We start from the raw sequence: 13,767 nt of genomic DNA, 5'->3' as shown, positions 1-13,767 counted from the left end.
AAACTGTATGTCAGCTTGAAACAGCAGTTTAATAGATGAAGGTACAGTATCCCAAGTAGTTAACAGTAAAGCGGTCAAGTTAGGAAAGATCTTAGCTAGCACTTACAGAAGATAGAGAGACTCCACACCCAAAGGCAAGGCAGGGGTAGATCTACTTTATTTTCCTTTGCTCATTTCCTCATTACCTGTGGGTCCCCAGTGGGGCTATCGGCAGCTAGTGGGGCCTACTTGGCTCCTGGTGCAGTGGGGACAGGTGGGCTGTGGGAGTTCCTTGTGAGGCAGTCGTTTCCTCTGCACTTGCAAGGGATTTCTTTCTTGCTCATGTCTGATATTATATATATATAATTTTAGATTGTGTCTGAAGGTTTAGCTGCCACTAAAAATAAATCTCATCTGTGCTGAGTATAGGAAGAACTTTTACAATGCCAAGAAGAACATCTGTTCTTTTATCTGGAACTAAAGAATTGTCATACTAGAGTGTTCAGACTTCATCCAGAAAACAAAATGAACTCCAGGCTACGCTGGCACTTTTTCAAAGTGTGCCTCTTGCCATCAGTTTGTTTTTGTGTCTCCTAGGCCTGAGGCCATGATTGACTCTGCAGGGTCTAGATTTACTCTGGAAGAACCATCGACTACCTCAGACCAGTTGGGCTTTCCTTGAGAACCTGCCTCAATTGAAAAAGGAGATTATACAGTTGTCTTGTATTTCTTTTTCTGGTTGAGGAAGTAGGCAAGCTGGTTTCTGCCATTGATTTTGTTCCGTATTTATGTATACTTCTGCTAAGATAATGCACAAGGGTTTCTTATCAATTTTAAAGGAATGGGAACATCCAGGACGGAGGCTGAGTTTTTGAATATTGATGAGAAAGATACAGCTCTCTAGTCAACCCAGCGGCGGCCAATGTATCTACAAGAAGACGCATTTACATTTTTCAGACCCCGTGAATCGAAGAGCAGAAAAAGGCTTGAGAAGAGACCTTTGGTGTGGCAACTAATAGTTCATATAAGAGAACAGAGACTAGTGCAGATTAATTTGTACATTTAATCCGAAAAAGGGTTTCACAGTGCTGTGTAGACAAATACAGGAATAAAAGACATTCACCCAAAGTCATTTCAAAATGGTGTAGGGGAAATTAATGTTGGAAGTTCTATCCCCAGGATGCTTATTTCCATGTGCCTATTTGGCCAGAATATTACAGATTTTGGTGGGTGGCTATAGTTCTAGGCAACAAGCGTCTGCATAAGCAGTTTCAGCACCTAGTATTTTTTAGATGACTGGCTGGTGGTGGTGAACTCATTAGTTATTTCCCAGTAGAATGTTCTTCAAATCCTGACGCTTTTCTAGAAATTGGCCTGGATCATAAACTAGGAGGAGTTACTAGTCTCTAATTACAGCACAGATAATACATTTTGTGGGGCTTGCTAATAGATATTTTCCCAAGTATTTCTTCCAGAAGGGAAGAAAAAGTCAGGACTGTGGTTCATCTATTTTGCATGAAAAGAAGGTGTCCAGATATGTTGTTCCCTTGGTCCTGGCTTGCCTGAGTCCTACATAGTTTCTTCTAGTCCTTTTTGAAACGTTTGCTTTAGGGCTGCAACTAATGATTATTTTCATAATCGACTAGTTGGCCGGTTATTTTTTCAATTAATCAGATAAAAAAATAAATGTAATTTTTTCATTTATTTAAAATAATTTAATAAACAATAATAAAATAATAATAATAATAATAATAATAATAATAAAAAAAACTTTGATAAAAATGCATTTCCCAACCTGCCCCCCCCCATTTATGCATATTTGACCCCAGGCTTCCCACACTGCCTCCCAGTTATGCCACACTGCCTCCCAGTAATGCCACTCCGCCACATTTGCCTTATACCCCCTGATATGCCTTATACCCTAGTATGCCTTATACCCCCAGATATGTAACACCGTCCTCCCCAGATATGCCTTATACACCCTAAGATATCCCATAGTGCCCTCATAGATTCACAGACTCGTTCACAGCACACATACACAATACCATATTTGCTCGATTATAAGACGACCCCCCCAAATCTGAATATTAATTTAAGAAAAAAAAAAGAAAAAGCCTGAATATAAGACGACCCTATAGGAAAAAGTTTTACCAGTAAATGTTAATTCATGTAAACAATTTTTTTTAATAAAAGCTATGATTGAGAAAAATATTTTGGTTTTATTTCCTTCTATTTTCCAACCTGCCCCCCCCAGAAATGCCTTATACCCCCAATATGCCAATGTGCCCCATGATATGCCTTTTAACCCTGTAAATGCCACTGTGCCCCTTGATATGCCTTTTAACCCTCTAAATGCCACTGTGCCTCCAGAAATGCCTTATACCCCTATATGCCACTCTGGCATTTAGAGGGTTAAAAAGCATATTATGGGGCAGAGTGGCATATAGGGAGGTTTAAGGCATTTCTGGAGGCAGGGTGGCGTATAGAGGGTTTAAAAGGTATTTCTGGATGCAGAGTGGCATTAAGGGAGTTAAAAGGCATTTCATAGAGCACTCTGCCTACAGAAATGCCTTATGCACCCCATTTAACACTCCCTCGCCCCCCCCAACTTACCGATGCTTCTGACTCCCCGGTCATGTAGCGGGGGGCAGCGTGTAGAGCTCTACGCGATTCGCGTAGACAATTTACGCTGCAGCCAGAAGGAGGTGCGGCTAGCAGCGGGGGTTGTCTGCGTCCATCGTGCAGACCTTCCCCGGCTGTCCTTCCGGCTGCAGCGTAAGTTGTCTACGCGAATCACGTAGAGCTCTACACGCTGCCCCGGCTACACACCGGGGACTCAGAAGCACAGGTAAGTGGGTGGGGGGGGGGACAGGAAGATCCAGGTCCCCTGCACCATTGCGGGGGATCTGGATCTTAGTCTCATAGTCCGACCTATTTGAGGTCTGATTATAAGACGACCCCGATTATAAGACGAGGGGTATTTTTCAGAGCAAATACGGTACTTTTATAAATAAATGCAGGATTAATCTTCACTGCCCCCAGGATTTAGATTCCCCTTAGTTTGCCCCCCCCCCTTTACCTCTAACTGCACCTTAAGTTAACCTTATTAAATTAATTAAATGAACCCTGAGTCCTCAGCATTAAATTAACCCTAAAGACGCCATCAACCATAACTGCCCCTAAGTAAACCCTAACGACCCCATCAACCATAACTGCTCTTAAATTAACCCTAAAGACCCCATTAACCATAGCTTCCCCTAAATTAACCCTGAAGACCCCATTAACCATAACGGCCCCCAAATTAATCCTAAACACCCCATTAACCATAAATGCCCCTAAATTAACCCCCACCTCCCCTAACTTTCAGCAGCCCAAATATTAATTTTATAGTCCGATGAGTTCCTGGGCAGTGTGGACGCTATAAGCAAATGGGCGGAGCCACTAGTCAGTGTGACTGCATGGAGGGACTGAGAAGCGGAAAGGGGCGGGGCTCATCGTCAGAGCAACTGCAGGGAGGGAGTGTAAGTAGTAACTCCTGTGGGTCACTGAATGAAACGGATTATAAAACGAGGGGTGTTTTTCAGAGCATTTGCTCTGAAAAAACCCTCATTTTATAATCGATAAAAATCGGTTCAACTAATCGATAATGAAATTCATTGGCAACGATTTTCATTATCGATTTTATCGATTAGTTGTTGCAGCCCTGGATTGCTTCTTCTCTGGTGAATTCATCTGAGGTACCTTCTTAAATGTATAATCATAGATTCAGGTTTGCAAGGGACTATTTATGGGGGTCACTTCTACCCTTTGGAGCAGTTTGTGCCACTGTAGACATCTTTTGCAGGGAAAGGTTTTTTTCATCCTTTCTGACAACTTCACTATAGTAGCCTTTCTAAACAAATCTCACAGTTGAGTACTCAAATTCTATACCTGGTGGTGAGTGCAAAACTCCCAAAGTTTATTTCTTTCCTCAGTTGCGCGCTCAGAGACCTTGGATGCTGGCCCCCAGCCTTTAGTTTTTGTTCTTTAGGTTGTTCTTTAGGTTAGGCAAAAAAGCATGTATCATAATATTGGCTAGAATGAGCACCAATTAAAAATGACATTGTGAATTTTTAAATGTGCCTGTGTAGTAAGCATCTTCTTAATAAATCTCTATGGCTCTTTTTTCTTCTTCTTTTCCTGTGTTATGTTTGCTGGGGCTGGGACTCTATTTGATATATAACTAGGGATATACAACTGTTATGATTTATATTAGTGACCCACTATATTTGTACTTAAGATGAATATCGCCTTCTCTAGATGTATTGCTGTATTTTTTTATGTGTGTTTGTGATTTGTTCTTTGTCCTTTTATACTAGGAAAATAGACTTATTAAAAAAATGAAAACTAATTTTTTTATCCCTTCCCTAGACCCATGACAGCAAGGAGCATCTGGCAATGATGGAAAGAATTTTGGGTCCTTTACCACTTCACATGATCAAAGAAACTCGGTGAGATTTAAACATTCATTTTATTCTGAAAACCTACTTTATCTATTGGCTTTGCTGGGTTTTGGGGTTTCCTGTTTTTGAATGTCACCAGAAGCAATAGCTACTAAAACTTTTTTTTTTTGTTTTTTTTGTTTTTTTTGTTCAGAAGCTATATTCTCTCTGATTTCAAAATACTGAGATTTACATTATGTAAATGTTTTTTTTCTTGCATGGGGTTGATGAATATAAAATGTTATTACTTTCAGCTATCATATAGTTTCCCATAATGCTGAATTTTCACAAACCAAATGTTAAACTTCTATATACTATCTGTTATTCACTATGACAGCTTAAGTGCTTAGTGATTGTATGTGATAAGATAATGTGATGAGCAACCAGTTACTCAACACTAACACACATGCACACAGACATACACTCTAGCATGTCCAGGTGCTCACACTAACAGACAACACACATGGAGACTCATTCTAACACAAGCAGGCTTGGCCCCAGTTGGCTATGGTCAGTCTCCAGGAGTGTCTGGTTCAGCTAAGGCTCGAAAATGGACAAAGCAGAATGCACATTTTACTATGATCCTTCCGAGGGCTGCAAAGAAGTGCCGGACATACCAACATTGCTGAGAGCATCCTTTGTGTGCAACCGTGTGCTTAGGACACTGAAACACAATGTACATATCCCACTTTTACCTAATCCCACTCTGGAGGAGTCTGAAATGGGACAACTCTGTCTCATGCAAATGGAATAGACCCTAGTTTTACCTGGTGGTGGCTAGGTTTATGAAGGAAAACAAACTAGAGGGAGTGATAAGGGTCTTGTGGCCTCTAAGCTCATCAGAACCAAGGACATCATAAAGCAAATTCCAAGTAACAAGCAGATTGACCAATAGACACAAGGAGGTTGCATGGATGGTCTACGGACATTAATGCATGCTAGGAGGCTGGGCAGATACAGACACTGTCCATAGTGTGTCACAGAGGAGGAGACTTCACTACATATGTTCTGGATGTGTCCTTTTGCACAGGTTTTGCTGGGATCCCTAGAAAATGAACTCTAATATTCTGTGGAGGGGGCGTTCCTCTTCCACCACTATTCTGTATGGAGCTTTTCGAGAAACCCACGCAGAGGGTGCCATTGAGGAAGTGTGGTGCCTAATGTGTTAAGGACACTGTGGTTTGCTAGGAACTGATTGATGCTGGATAGAGAAGAGATCATTGTCCTAGACTGTTGGGGGTTGGTCCTCAGCTTGCTTAAAGGCCACGCTATTGTTGAAATTCTCAAGGAAGAAGAGTAAACACCACCTCTGATCAGATTCCCTGAACCCCAGGTGTCACTTCCGCCAGTATACCACATTATTTTTGAAGCCCTGGAACTGTTTCTACTTTCTGACTGGTTTGCTTCTTTTTAATATGCTACAGACTAATGTGTAAACGGCAGCTTCCCCCTTTCTATTATTCTTTTGATTTACTTAAATCATTTTTTCATTTGGCATGTTCCACCAGGGTTGTCTACCCCTCTAAAGACCTCTGCATCTTCTGCAAAAAGACATGCCTTACTATTAATATCTTTTAAAATATTTCTATTAAAAATATAATAAGCACGGGTCCCAATTACAGATCCTTGAGGAACCCCACTAGTAGTAAAATGTTCCTGTGAATATGCACCATTAACCACAACAATTCCCTTATCCATTCAACGATCTTGGCATCCAAACACTCTAACTTATGTGTAAGTCTGCTATATGGGACAGTGTCAAATGCCTTACTGAAATCAAGGCTGGCTATGTTTACCACTCATCCCTGGCCTATTATTTAGAAATACGTTTAAATTAGTTTGTCAAAATCTCTCTGCAGTAGAACTATGCTGTTTCTGATATTGTAACCCATTCACATGCAGATATTTAAAAATCCTGTTCTTTAGCATGGTTTCCCTTAATTTTACAACTAGACATAAGACTTACTGATCTGTAATTGGCCAAGTCTCCCCTACTACTTTTAAAATAAGTTTGCAAATTATTTTGCCAGGACACTCAGAAGCTCTAATAATTGAGTGAATCCTATTGTGTCTAATGGACTTGTCTTTTTTTACTTTGGAGATTTCAAGAACTTCCTCTGTAAATACACATGCTTTATCTGTCTCATTGTTCCTCCTTTCTCCTTAAGGTCCATTCCCTTTGTCTTTCTTAAATGCTACCTTTTTTTGTTTAATTTTGGTGACACATCTGGAGAGTATCACAGTGGCTTCCTTTTTCTTTTATTCTTACTCTGTCTGAAATCTAAAACCTTAGTTTTAGTGTGGTGCAGCATGACCTCTGCCCTTATATTAAGCCACACTGATTGATGATTACTGGAGCTCAGGAATAGACAAGGTGTCCATAGCATGTTTAGAAGTCTACAGAACATAATTTTAGATGTCCACTACAAGACCCTAATAAACATCCACAATGAGCAATGCTGATGCCTACCCATTTTGGAGCCCCTACAGTGACATTTGGAATTCTGGTACAGTTTCCTTTCTTGTTGGCTCTTCTACCAACTTCTAAAAATGCAATCCCTGTAAAGAATTTAGTATGTCTACTACTGGTTGACTGGTTATTTTGGTTTGTTCAGGCTGGATCAGGGAGAATAAAGTCCTCCATATCACTAACCTTAATCTTAAATATTTTTTCAACTAGCTTGTCCAGGAAACTTTATATCACACCTATGCATACAACTAAGTCAGGGGCGTCAAATTTGCGGGCCAAATGCGGCAGGTGGGCCAGCAGACCACATTCAAAGCGGCAGCCCGGCTGCGAAGTTCAAAGCAGCCGTCGTGCATCTGTAAGACCACCTCCGTTTTAACTTCATTAATTGGCTGGCGGAGGCGTTCTTACAACCGCACAACAGCTGCTTTGAACTTCACGGCTGGGCGGCCGCTTTGGAGATGTGACATTTGGGGGGGCGGGTTCACAGAAGGTGTTTCTCGTGGCAAGGAGAGGGTCATCAAATCAGAGAAAAGGAGGAAAAAACTAAAAAAATATTACTAAAGTATTACCAAAAAAATAGAGGAAAATATAGAAAAGCGGACCCATATTCAAAGGGGGGGTGGCTGGTTTATGGCATTACAAAATGGGTGTGTGTGGCTGGGGGGGGTAATACACATGGCAGTGGGGGCATCAATAGTGAAGAGGGTGGTTGGGCATCACATTAACCAATACAAAAGGGGGGCATTAATACACAAGGTAGGGGGTTGGCTGGGGTATCACATAAATCAATACACAAGGGTGCAGGGGCATAAATTCACAAAGGGGGGCAATACACAAGGTTGTGGGGGGACACAATAATCAATAGTAAAGGGAGCATGGCTGGGGCATCAATACACAAGGGTGCAAAAAAGGGGCAGTTAATGACAAGCAGTGTAGAAAATAATGTTTTTATGCTTCAGTGTGGCAGAGCCTGTCCTGGTGTGTGTGTGTTTGGGTGTCGGCGTGGCAGACCCCGTCCTGGTGTGTGTGTCGATGTGGCAGAGCCTGTGTGTTTGGGTGTCGGTGTGGCAGAGCCTGTTCATGTGTGTTTTTTGGTGTGGCAGAGCTTCTCTTGGGGTGTGTGTGTGTGTGTGTTTGGGCATCTGTGTGGCAGAGCCTGTCCTGGTGTGTGTGGGTGTCTGTGTGGCAGAGCTTGTCTTGGTGTGTGTGGGTTTGGATGTCTGTGTGGCAGAGCCTGTCCTGGTGTGTGTGTCTGGGTGTCGGTGTGGCAGAGCCTGTCCTGGTATGTATTTGGTTGTCTGTTTCCTGGCACTTTACTTACTGCAGGAATAAAAAACTATTTAAACTTCCAGAGATAAAACCCGCTCTTGAATTTAATGTCACTTCAGAGGACAAAACTTTCTTGGCCCAGAAATCAGTGAGAGGAAAAGTAAAGGTTTTGTGATATTTACTCTGTTTCAATCTGCATATTTTTATTAAAAAGGATTAGTGGTAGTAAATTGTGGCTTCAGGCGTCCCGTGTATGATGACTTTTTTTTTAGTGTACTGATTACTCCCATCACATAAGATTCTATCCTATATTATCTGCCGAGCACGGATGTCATCTTTATCCGGTATACATTGATGCCGAGGAGTTAAGATTCTGTCTATTTAATTTATTTCTATAAAATGGCCACCATGATGCACTTAATCGAGCCCTGACTCCAGCGTGCGTCAGCCATCTTAAATCCAGCTAGTACCCACAGTGTGCTCCAGTCTTATGCAGTTTTCTTCGGCTAAACTTGTTTCAAATGGTTTGTGGACTGACTTTGTTTTACTGTTTAAGTAAATTAGTATTGATAGTATGTCATATAAAAGTTGATCAAAAAAAACTTACACTGCTTTTTTTCATTATCGCCAAATTAACCCTGTATTAATATGCATTATAAAGCTAACTGGTCATATTTTCTCTTCGTGAAAAATGAGTGTGGCCCACGTACTCATACATTTCCGATGAAGTGGCCCACTGCAGAAAAAAACTTGGACTCCCCTGAACGAAATAGTAATAAGCTATTTTTGCATATGTTTATTTTATTTTTTTTCTATGTTGTCATGGTATAACAACATTTTCCAAATTGTACCAGGCTTCAGTAACTGCTACTAAAGCCACATTCTCATTTTTACCATGCTGTAAATTCAGTGATCTAATTCCCTAATCTGTTGGTACTTGTGCACTATACTTTGGTATCACACTAAATATACTGTTTTTCAACTAAGGTGTCACATAAAAAAACATGCGACAATTGTGGGGCAAGTAGTGTTAGCCTGTAGCATCCCACTGCCCCTCCTCAACTAGTTTACATGTCTGTTAATAAAACCACTCACTTAGAACTTGGGAGAAAGAAGCAAGTCATTAAAAAATGTGGTGCTGTCACATTAGAAATGAAGTCAGATCACTTTTTTATATTCTTAAAATATTCCAATTTTATCTAGCTATGACAATCATTTAATCCTACTGAAGTACAAAGCTTTATTGTTAAGAGCTATTGAGAAGCTAGACAATAATTCAGATGTCTATGTGGGAGAATGCTATATTTGTATATCATAACAGAAACATTTAGTCTCTAATCTTTTCTATACAGAAAACGCAAGTATTTTTGTCGTGACCGATTAGATTGGGATGAACATAGTTCTGCTGGCCGCTACGTTAGGAGGAGATGCAAGCCTTTAAAGGTAAATAGTGTCAGAACAATTTACATATGTCCATAATGTTAAAATGAATGTAGTGATTGGGTAGATCCAAACGTTAAACTCTCTGATTATTATTGTTTTATGTAGCACTGTTATATTTCACAGAGCTGTGCAATGGGTAAATAGGGCATGACAAGTTACACTTTATATAACAATTTGACTTACAGAAACAACAGGTGAGGAGGGACTTGCTCAAATGTACTTTACAACCTTATGCCAGCAGTGGTGCACAAAACTAAACCAAACAAGTATGCATAGTCTTATCCTGTTAAGGACCGGGCTGTTTTTTTGGTTTTGTATCCTTTGTGACCAAGGCTGTTTACATGTTTGCAGTGCTTGTGTTTAGCTGTAATTTTCTCCTCTCATTTAGTGTACACACACAAGGTTCCCCCCCCCCCCACAGCAAGAAGGGCTTTCTTAATTTTCTACTAATTACATTGTGATTAGAAAGTTGGGCTCCTTTGATTTGTATGGTTGAATGTTGTAGCTGTACCATAAACATCCAGTTAGTGACGATCTACGTTCACTTTCTTCACCCAAACGGTGTTGCTGTAAAGCCTCCTAAACTTCAATGGTGTCGCTGAAATGCCTCGATAGCAAGGCGTTCAGCGGCACGGAACACCCACCCCAGGACGTGCTGTGACAAAATGGTGGCGCGTCCTTAAAAAATAAATAATTAAACAAGGAAGTTGAAAAAGTTTCCAAGAGGGTTTCTCCAGACCTTCCTGAGAACTCTGGCTCCGCTTGCAGGTTACAGGTACTGCATTCAACTATGCAAGTCAATGGAGCCCAGCTTTCTAATCACAATGTGATTAGTAAAATAAATGTAAAAAAATAAATAAAAATGGTAATATGTAAAAATAATTTCCCACTGATGTCGCTATCAAGGGGACGTTCCAGTTCCAGAAAAAATATAAATGAGATTTATATATATATATATATATATATATATATATATATATATATATATATATACACATACACACACACCGTATTGGCTCGAATATAGGCCGCACTTTTTCGGGACATGCAGTTCCGGGCGCCGGGCAGGCAGCAGGGTTAGGATACAGATCCTCTGCAGCGGTGCAGGGGACCTGCATCCTACTCTCCGATACGCTGAGACAGCCTCCCCTGCCAGCACTTTCAATGGGGGGGGAGTGCCGGCACGGGAGGTTGTCTAAGCACATCGCGCAGATGTGCAGTGGCGATGTGCGTAAACAGCCCCCGCTGCCGGCACATCTGCACGATGTGCTTTAACAAAGGGAGATTGTTAAAGCACATTGTGCAGACGTGCCAGCAGCGAGAGATTGTTAACGCTTGCATCACCACAGCCGGTGAACGTCTGCGCGATGTACGGCAGAAGTGCCAGCACCGGAAGTTGAATACGCATACTACGTAGCTGTCCCCCGCCGGCCCTGCAAGACCCCGGGGAGTCTGCACCGGTAAGTCTAGGGGGGCGACCTCTTGGGGGCAGAGTGGCAGCATATCTCAGGAGTGGGATAGAGTGGCAGCATATCTGGGGAGGGCAGAGTGGCAGCATATCTGTTCCACTAAGTGTTTTTTATTTTTACTAAGAAATTTTTTTCTTTAAAAAAGCACCTAACTTTTAGGGTGCGGCCTATATCCGAGCCAATACAGTGTGTATATATATAATCAAAATATTTTATATGAGCAAGTCCTAAGATTAGAGCTTTATCTTAAAACAATTCTCGCATAGAAAGAGTTAAAATACTGTTAAAATGTATGATTTGATGGGTTAAATTAAATTGGCCAGGTACAGGGGGAAAGATGACCACATGTTACATTTCCAATTTGAAAAATGCAAACGTCCTAAATGTGGATTTTTAGCCCCCAAACAACCCGCCAAACCCATGCATGTCACTGTACTCAGGAGATGTTGCTGAACACATATTGGGGTGTTGTGTGACAGTGACCTGTTAATTCATACCTAAACAAAATGTGTGTGCCAAAAAAAAAAAAGAGTACCGCAAACTTTGACAAAGACTGGTGGTAGAATAAGGGCATGGAAACCATTAAATACCAGCAGTAAACATATCCTGGGGTGTCGAGTCTAAAAAAAAAAAAAATAAAAAAAAAAAAAAAAAAATATATATATATATATATATATATATATATATATATATATATATATATATATATATATATATATATATATATATATATATATATATATATATATATATATATATATATAGTTTCATGGGGTAAATTACATTGGCTAGCTTCAAAGATACCCGAAAAAGCACATGGGGAAGATTTGGAAAAAAATGCAAAACGCTACTTGTACTTATTGACCCAGAATGTGCAGAAAAAAACCCATAAAAACTCGGGACAAATAGAATCTAGTTACCAGGTTTTTTCATTAGATGAGTAAGATTTTTCAAGTAAAGGTCAGTCTTTTTTTTCTCAAATGTTCACCGTATTATATACTTTGTTTCTGTAATAATGATATGGTACAATCAAAATGATTTGTCCTGAAAAAAAAACTATATAACTTGTGTGGGTTCAGTCAACTGGAAAGAACAAAATTACAGCTAAACATGAGCACCGTAGAAATGTTAAAACAGGCGTTGTCACGAAGGATACAAAAAATAAAATCGGCCTTTGTCGCGAAGGGGTTAAAAGAAGGCCATATTTGCCCTGAACAAAACAATTTATAATAAATGCAGGGTTCAGAGTCATGGTTTAACAAACATGATAAATATGACAACAACAAAAAAACCTCTGCTCCTTAGACATGGTCCTGAAGGAGTTAATGTTTTTTTCCTTTAAAATCTAATTGGAGTAATGTTAAAAGTAAATAGAATTATTTTATTGTATTGGGTTAAAACTGTGATTTTGTAAACCATTGCTACATATAGAAATGTTGTCTTAATGTTTTACCTTTCCATATGTATATACACAAACAGGAATTAATGCTTTCAAACCACCGGGATCACCAGGAACTGTTTGATCTTATCCAAAAAATGCTGGAGTATGATCCAACCAAAAGAATAACCCTAGAAGCAGCATTGAAGCATACCTTTTTTAATAGAGTAAAGCGAGAATAGCCTTGGAATATCTATGTGATTAAATACAAAATTCAAACATGTAAGCCATATTTGTAAAGTTTTCCTCTCTATTTTTGTATGTCTGCTACAAAAGTATTCTTACACTGTGTGTACATTTGTTTAATGTATAGTTCTTACAATTGCAAATTCTTATTACAATAAAGCATTTGTTATTTTCTGCTTACTCTTGGACTGCAAATTTTATTCTATAGCATAAGGTAATTGTATATGCCTGTCATTTAAATAATCTGGTCAAAAACCTTCCTCTTTCCCCGTCTCTCTCCTCAGATCTGTCTTTTTCTTTCTCTTGTTCTCCTTAGCCTCCTTTTCTCTTTTCTTAAATTTGGGTCCAAGTAATGTTTGAATTTTTTTGATAGTATTTGTTGGAACCTTTCTTCCTCTTTGTCATCTCCTACTTATTCACCCCTGCCCTACTATCTCCTTTCCCGACTCCTCATTGGCTATCTTGCCTAACCTCAACTCACATAACCTTTCCTTCTCTTTCCTCAATTTGCATACCCTTACCTTACCGTTTCTTTATTCAACTACCATTTATTCACCTCTGCTTACTTCCCCTTATCTTTCCTTGTATCACATGCCTTATCTTCAGCTCACAAATACCCATTCTCTCTTCACCTTGCTTCTCTTCACCTTGCTTCTCTTCAGTTCTCAAATAAACTCAAAGGGGCTAGGTTTGGAGTGAAGGAGCTGGAGGTGACAGGCGGAGTCGAGTTTAAAAGATAGCAACATAGGAGACCTGGGAATGGAGATAGTATCATTTAAATCACAATAATATGTAATTAACAAATTCATAAAGAGGATATCCATAGTCCCATGGGTTGGTATAACTAGAATAGAGGAGCCAGGAGCATAAACAGAATACAGTTAAAACATCCCCCTAAAACCTGGTAGAAAAGAAGCAACAACTGGTAATATATCAGTTCTAGCAGGTACTCTAACAACTCACATAGGGTACTGACACGATAAAATGTCTTAACACGTATCACAAAACACTATATATACTAACAAAACCCCT

At 39.9% G+C, this 13,767-nt stretch overlaps 1 protein-coding gene across 2 annotated transcripts in view; it reads left to right on the top strand.

The window, feature by feature from the left end:
* Positions 1-12,915, top strand: part of LOC128492717 (dual specificity protein kinase CLK4-like) — a 46,750-nt gene extending 33,835 nt beyond the window's left edge. For both annotated transcript variants that reach the window (XM_053465383.1, XM_053465384.1), the window contains 3 exons: positions 4,390-4,469; positions 9,552-9,642; positions 12,591-12,915. In XM_053465383.1, coding sequence (XP_053321358.1) covers positions 4,390-4,469; positions 9,552-9,642; positions 12,591-12,731 — 312 coding nt within the window. In that variant the 3' untranslated portion in view covers positions 12,732-12,915. The remainder of the gene's footprint in view (positions 1-4,389; positions 4,470-9,551; positions 9,643-12,590) is intronic.
* Positions 12,916-13,767: the final 852 nt, after the last annotated feature.

This window comes from Spea bombifrons, chromosome 4 (genome assembly GCF_027358695.1).
Source record: "Spea bombifrons isolate aSpeBom1 chromosome 4, aSpeBom1.2.pri, whole genome shotgun sequence".
Classification (NCBI taxonomy): Eukaryota; Metazoa; Chordata; class Amphibia; order Anura; family Pelobatidae; genus Spea; species Spea bombifrons.
This window is presented reverse-complemented; position numbering and strand designations above follow the sequence as displayed.